Source organism: Crocodylus porosus, unplaced genomic scaffold (genome assembly GCF_001723895.1).
Source record: "Crocodylus porosus isolate Cpor-Errol unplaced genomic scaffold, CroPor_comp1, whole genome shotgun sequence".
Classification (NCBI taxonomy): domain Eukaryota; kingdom Metazoa; phylum Chordata; order Crocodylia; family Crocodylidae; genus Crocodylus; species Crocodylus porosus.
In genome coordinates, this window is record NW_017728946.1 from 2,183,708 (window position 1) to 2,191,302 (window position 7,595).

The window sequence follows — 7,595 nt, forward strand, 5'->3', positions numbered from 1 at the left end:
GGGGGTAGGGTAGCTGGGGAGGGCTGTGGCTTGGGGGTGGGGAGGGTTTGCCTATGGCCTGCCCCCCACCTGCAGCAGGCAGAGCTCCTGCCAGCACTCCTCCAGGCCTGGGCACCATGCTTCTGTTGCTCCTTGCCTTGGGGCATTGGCACTGCCTCGTGCTCGCACTTGCTGCTACTTCCCCTCATCTGCCACTGCTGGCCTTCTGCTGCTTCCCCATTCCCCTGCCCTACTTCTTGCTGCTTTGGTATCATGTCCCAGCTGCTCCTGGAGTCCCCAGTGCTGCAGCTGGGAACGACATGGTCCTGGAGCTACCAGCCAGCTGATGGGCAGGGGAAGTGGGGAAATGGCTGCAGCAGGGGCCAACTTGCTATGTCTGCCTCATTCTGCCAGAGGCTACCCCTGGGTCCTGCTGCCCCTGGCTCCTGTTGTGTTTGACAGGGGCAGATAAATATTCATTTTTCTAAGGTTTTTTAAGCTTCCATTTCCTGCTCCTGCCTGAGGGTAGGGCAGCATGACCTGCAGGGCCCAGAGAGCCTGCGGTGCAGTGAGCCAGGGGGCCAGAGCTCACACATGGCACATTGCAGCAGAGGGGAGGTGAGAGGGCTGTCACAGTGCAGTGCATGGGCAACTTGTGCCTCTCGAGTCGGGGGGGACAGTCCAGAGCAGTTGGTCACCCAGCAGGCGATTGCCGAGCCAGCAGAAACTGGAAGTGCGCTTCTGCCAGCACTTCTAGTTTCACGACTGGTGGTTCCAGGGGGTGCACGGCAGATCTCAGGGAGTGCATGTGCACCTGCTTGCACCCCCAGCATGTTGCCAATGGTGTGGTGAGGGGCGGCTTCACTTGTAATTTGGCCCAGGGGCAGGCCCAGTGGTCAGTATTGGCAAGGCCCACATGGCATGCAGCCCCCAGCTGCTTAGAAGCTGGACAGCCTTGCTTTAGAGGTAGACAAATACTTACTGAAAATCACCTTGGGTGTAAGCAGATGTCCTGATTTATCTGAGCAAAACCTGGACAAAGGGAGTGGCACAGCCCTTTATACCAGTGGTTGTCAGTCTTGTGGGACTCAAGGCACCCTCCATAACTTTTTGGAATTAAGTGGAACCCCATTTCAAAAACAAAATTATTTATTACAGTGTAGAAAAATAACTAGAAACACCTTATTTTAATCAAACTGGAACCTCCCCTGCCCATGAATAACCATAAGATAACACTATTATAATGTATGGGCTGATTGAGCCTTGCAGTTCTTACAAATATCTTGAATTTATGGCAGGTTAAAACACACTCTTGTTTCCTTTTCCACTGAAAGAAGTCTTTCTCTCCTTGTTTTTTATATTCATTGAAACAGGAGCCTCCAACTTGCATAAGTACCATGTTGAAAATTGCAGCAAGATTTTTACAACTTTTTTTTTAATGTTGGATTATTGTTTGGTTAGCTGAACCCAGAAATGATACAATGGTACTTCATGACGTGTCAGTCTTAGGGTCTGATCTTTATATATATCAGCAAATTCTTGTTCCTGAAGACTGAATCCCCTGTTTCTTGAAGTTTCAGTAAACGGGTTTCTCACTCATCTGTTTTCTGCAACATCCAAATTGGGAAGTATTTTTGAATCTTCTCTTTTAGCATTTTCAAGTAATCCAGTATCAGTGGCAGCACTTCTGTTGTTTGATGCAGCTGTGAGAGGAAACATTTCTAGCTCTCTGACATTACCTAGTGCCTTTCATATCCATGTCTCATCTGTCAGGGTGCAAAGTTTATCAGAAGAAGTTAAACTAGTCTCGTTTGGACCTTGCATGCTGGTATTCACTTTATTTAAATACAGAAATTTGTTGACAAGGTATGCTTGTTTAGTAGTGTAGACCACCAGTTGTCACTGCTCCATAAATCACAGAAGGCAGGTAAGCACTTGAGTGAGTGTGTGTGTGTGTGTATTAAAGTTAAAATTTCCTCCTTCAACTTGTAAACTTGGAACAAAAGCCTTGCCCCTTATTACTACTGTATCTTATTTCTCTGTGTAACATGAGACTAGTATGTTCATATTCCATTGTCTTGCTCAATCTTGAAAAAGCATGATACTTCAGTGACCTAATTTTAATGTAATTGACCATGTTTACAACTTGATCAAGAACAGTTTTTAATTCGTGGCATATAGTTTTCACTAGAAGAGCCTCAATGAAGGAAACAGTTGAGTTCTTTACAGCAAAAGAATTGCTGCTTATTATTCCATCATCAACAAAACAAAAGCTAAGAACTGGCATTTGCCACTTAAATCTGTGGATTCTTCCACCTGAAGAATGAAAGTAGTAGCCATTTTAACTTTTTCACTTACTTTATTTAATATCCTCTGAGATGTTGTGTATACCTCTTATGACAGCATGATTGGACAGCAGAATGTTGCCAATATCCTTTTCATAATCCTTACCGTACTTTGCTCCTTGGAAGTATCATTGTCTTGCTTAGTATGACCTTTCATTTGTTTAGCAATCAATACTGCAACTTTGTAACTGGTCTCCTATTCTTTATCAGATAGTTTGAAGACTGTTTTCCTTGAGAATTTAAGAGGCACATGAGCAGTTTCATCTGGTGTTGGAAGCAGCATGGCAGGCTGGAGATTGCTTGCTGCTGCCGCCAGTGACACCACCAGGTGGAAGAGTCCTTTGTGCCTGTTTCCAGGAAGCAAGTGTGAGACCAGACCAAGGGCTGCACTTTTTTCCAGCACTAAGGTGCAGCTGCAGCAGCTGCTTCTTATTCGGGTTCCATGTGGCTTCCAGGAACTGAGGAGCAGGGCAGTTCTACGTGGTGGTAGCAGCATCTACAGGCTGCCACTGCTGCTGCCACAGAGTGAAAATTGCTCCACATGCCTTAGTTTTCCGGAGGTATGTGCAACCCAGCTGAAAAGAATCTGCAGCAGAGGTGGTGCATATGACTGCATTACATCATACAGGCAGGTGCACCATTTCTGCTTTAGACACTTTTCAGCATGAACCAAACCCAGAAAAGTTAAAGCAGAAGTGGTGTGTCTGCCTGCATGATTTAATGCTGTCAGGCACACCACCTGTTCCACAGCTATTTTTTATTTGGGGTCCATGTACCTCCTGAAAACTAAGGTACATGGGGAAATTTCACTCTGAGGCAGCAGTGTTTTGGTGCTGGCCCATAAACGGAAGGTCATTAATGTCATGTTATGACTTCTTGAGTGTAGGCCTTTTCAGTGCCCCTGAGTACCTGGCACCCATCTTAGATGGATGCTGTGCCTACCAGCAATGGGCACATTATCTTTTCCAGCAAAAAAGAATATGGTGCCCCAAAATGTTCCTAGCACTTCAGAAACTTCATTTGAGCACTCTTAACTGAAATCAAGAACATTTTGTTCCCTGGAGTTGTTCCAAACTCCAGTTTGCAGCTTGCTCCATGTCTGAGTACTTTTACATGAACAGATGCATTCTCTTGACTGTTCTAGAATAGAATGTGCTTTAACAAGTGAACATGTCTTCTATTCCTCATTTTTTCTTGTCCAGTGCTTCCTGAATGTAGCATTGAGGATTCCCACAAAACTATTGGAATCTGAAGCTAGATTAGCCATTCCTTTTTTCATATAAATGGCTAAGGTTGAATGGATTTAGATAAAACTGAGACTGTTTGTGTTTTTCAAAAACGAGCTTGTAGATCTGTTTTTGTAAATCTACAAGCTCAATTACTGTAATGTGCAGGTGAATTAGGTAATCTCACAGGCAAATAGTGAAATTTGGCCATTTTACATGTTATTTTTTAGTTTGCACATATAAGCCATGTTTTTCTTGTATTTCTGAAATTCTGGTACATTGTGTCTTGGCATCCATCAATCCCCTGGATCATGGTGTACACATAAGAGGTCTAGTCAGATACCTAGTTAATCCATTTGTGGCTAATGAGCCCAATTCCAGAATGACACAGCTTGTTATAAGTTTCACAGATTCGGATGGTGCCTGAGTTGGAGTCCAAGTTTAGAGCATGCTCCTTTCTTCTATCTCACTTTGCTTCCATCCTCTGGATCAAAGCCACACATTGTGTATAAAGTACTAGAAAAGCATATACGTAGGGTGGTTTATTAATAGTGTCAGCTTATTCACTACTTACTTGTACGGGAGTAATGTTCCTTCTTATAAATCTCAACAGCATTAAAATCCTGGCTGGTAGACTATTCAAATCCAAACTGTGTTTTCCTGTTGTTTGTATTTGTACTGAGGCCTATACAGAATGTAAACATATGAATTTGCCTGTGTGTATCCCTTTGGTGCACTTCTGAAGCACCAGTAGTCATTGAGCAGTGCATCACTTTTTTCCCCACTTTCTGGCCTATGTGAAAAATTGCAGTTGAGCTGAAACTGATTAACTCTCAGTGATCAAACAGGGGATAAGGAAAGAGGGTAGATCTCTACTTGCACATGAGAGAGTCTAGTACAGGGTGGCAGTTATTTCAGGCAGAGGGCCACTTAACGAGGGCTGGTAAGCTGTCTAGGGCTGCATGGATAGCCCCTCCCCTTGACAGGTGCCTCAGGCCCTTCCCTCAATCTTGGGACTGGAAGTCCCACCTCTAACCCCTGACCTTTGCCAACAGAAATCCTTCCCCTTGCCCCTGGAAATGCTCCTTTTGGGAGGGGAGTTGCCATCTTAGAACCAGAAAAAAACAAATCATACAGTAAAAGTCAAACACTGGCTGTGCACCTTTGGGTAAAGCCTGCCACTTTAAGGCCTGAAAGCAGGCAGCAGCCAGGTGCCTGATTACAGCACCCATTTTAGGGCCCAGGTACATAAGTTGGGCCAGCAGAGTGCTGGTGAGAGAGGAGGAGTAAACAGGCTGAGAAGCTGTTCCTGAAACAGCTTGGAGGTAAGGGTGAGGCTAGGGGGAAGGAGGAGGCCTCAATGTCCAACAGAAGACTGTACCTTGCTGGGGAACGAAGGCCTGGTGGAGCTACCTGTGGTGAGGTACCTCCCCAGAAATGCTAGGCCAGGCACCTTCCCCAGTGAAAGGCGAGTATGGGGTGCCTCTGTACCCTAGCCTCACATCCCTGGTGGGTTAGAGATTCTACAGGGGGAACCCAGGCTCTTAACAGTCCTGAGGCAGGGCTGAGGTTGCGGTAGGAAGCTGAGTGCAGCTCCAGTGAGAAGGCCTGTTGTGTGCCCCACAGAAGGGTGGCCAAGTGCTAGGCCGAGTATGAGGCCCGGTGTGTGCCTCCAGGTGGAAGGCTGGGTGCTAGGCTAAGAGTGAGACGTGGCCCAGTGAGGGGCTGAGAGTGAGAAGTGGCCCAGTGAAGGGGCAGAAGTATGTAAGAGAGAGCCCAGCACAAGAGTGCTGGGACCATGAGCTCTGGTGGGGAGTAAGAGGCCCACATGAGACTCTGGAGCTTGGGTCCCAGTGCCAACTAGCTGAGAAACATCTGTGAGGCATGAGACTCGTGTAAGGGGAGCGTATTCAGAGGCCCTTGTCGACAAGGTGAGCAATGGGCAGCCTCCTGCCTTAGTATCAACATTCATATTTGTATTATCAAGGCAAGGCAGGCAGGTGGTTAGCTCCGGGACGGGGTGGCCAGCACTGAGACCCATCTCTAAGAGGTTCTCTATTATAGCATGGTGGGGGGGGAGAGCATATTTTAAAATAACATATTTTAATTTTATTACAAAAAATATTTTTGTCATGATTTGTGTTTTGTATACTGTATACAGAGGTGACTGCATAACACAAAAATAAATTCTTAGTCTTTTATATTGTGTAGGGAGTGTGGTTGGGTGTGTGGGTGTATGGTAGGTGGGAGGTTGTGGTGTGTGTATGGTGGAGTGTGGGGTAATGGGGTATATGAGAAGTTTGGGGGTGTGGTGGGTGTGTAGTTTGTGAGGAAATGTGGCTGTGTAGGGGGGCGTAGGTTATGTTGGGGGGTTGTGTGGCATTTGTGGGGTGTGGCTCTGGAACACATTATTCTTTCCTGAGTCAATGCTGGGGGGACAGTGAGGTGTGTCTTTGTGTGTGTGTGTGTGGTTTGTGAGTGGGAGGGGTGTGCTGGGGAGCGCTGCCATGGGCAGAAGGTCTGGATGAAAGTACCTGGCGAGCCAGATCTGGCCTGTGGGCCATATATTGCCCACCCCTGGTCTAGTAAATCAGCGTTTCATGCTGAAGTGAAGATAATCTCCTATTTTTTCTAGTCGTGAATCTGATTGAAAGAGTTATGCCTAAAAATTGTACACGTTGGTTCATCATATTGAAAACTCTTGATCTGACCTGACTGCATTTATTTTTATTTAAACTACTGATTACTTAGGTGTTTGAATGTAGTATTGAATTATTGGATAATATGTTAAAATATTTCTTTTTCCTATGTATTCTGCAGATGACTCTATTCCCTCTGTCACAACTTTGGTTCGTGGGATGTCTGGAAGATTTGCATGGGCCCAGCAGCTTTGCCTTTTACCAAGAGGAGCTAAAGCAAATCAAAAGGTTTTTGTTAAAGCCCATAGAAAAATCTTAGAGAGACTGCAAAAATGTCATTATTTTTATGAAATAAACCCACAGAACTAGTAACTTATATGTAAGGTTGAAATTGTGTCCTAAACTATGGCTGATCTGACACACCTTTGGTGATTCTTTAAAAACTTTTTATAATGTGTACGAAAATATTAACAGTGGATGAAAGCATTGTTTGTTTCCAAATGCAAAGGTAAAAAATACTTCTTCTTTTTGCTTTTGTTTTGTGTGTGCACGCATGTGCACATACACACAGAAATAAAAGTATTAGGCGTGCAGCTGTTAGTGCTTTAATATTTAGACATGACTAAATTTAGTGGAGGTGATCCTAGGATGCATCTGGTAAGACATTTCTGTTTAAAATTAGGGAGGTATTAATGCCATTGTACAAGACTTCATCTAAAGTAGCGTATAAAATCTGGTCACCCATGTTGAAGAAACATGAATTCAAACTGGAAACAGTGCAGAGGAGGGGTATTAGGATGATCAGAAAATGCTTTGTCTGTCAGAAGAAAAGAGATTAGAAACAGCAAAATGAAGGTTGAGAGAGAGATTGCTCTGTAACATACATTGTTGGGGGGTGTGTGTGTGTGTGTATATATATCAGTAATGGAGAAGAACTATTTAAGATAAAGAATAATGTTGGGACAAAAAATATAGACTGGATCAAGGGCCCTCAATCTCTGGCCCATAAGCCAAATCTAACCCACAAAGCCATCATATCTGGTCCACATTAATATGGCCACCCTCCTTCTTGCCAAATTCCCCAACTCCAAGTCCCAAACATTTGGTTGGAGCCAGGCCCACTCCTCCTCCTCCTTCACACTCTGTGTCTGGATCAGGATGTGGCCACACCCCCTTACCTCCCTGCAGGGTTGGGGCCTGGCCATGCCCCCTTCCTTATCACCCCCTGCAAGGCTGGGTAGGGACCAGGCTACACCTCCTTTCACCCCACAGGGCTGGGTCATGGTTCTTTCTCCTCCGCCCCCTTCCCCCTGGATTGGGGCCAGGCCACACGCCTGTCCGAACACAGCCAGATCAGGTCCCCACTGTGATGGCCCCAAGCACTGCATCAGACCTACCAGTCTAAG

General features: G+C 45.4%; 1 protein-coding gene across 5 annotated transcripts in view; it reads left to right on the plus strand.

Moving 5' to 3' along the window:
• RALGAPB (Ral GTPase activating protein non-catalytic beta subunit) overlaps window positions 1–7,595 on the plus strand; it is a 191,889-nt gene that overhangs the window by 122,476 nt on the left and 61,818 nt on the right. For all 5 annotated transcript variants that reach the window (XM_019550734.1, XM_019550735.1, XM_019550736.1 and 2 more), the window contains one exon: window positions 6,371–6,477. In XM_019550734.1, coding sequence (XP_019406279.1) covers window positions 6,371–6,477 — 107 coding nt within the window. The remainder of the gene's footprint in view (window positions 1–6,370; window positions 6,478–7,595) is intronic.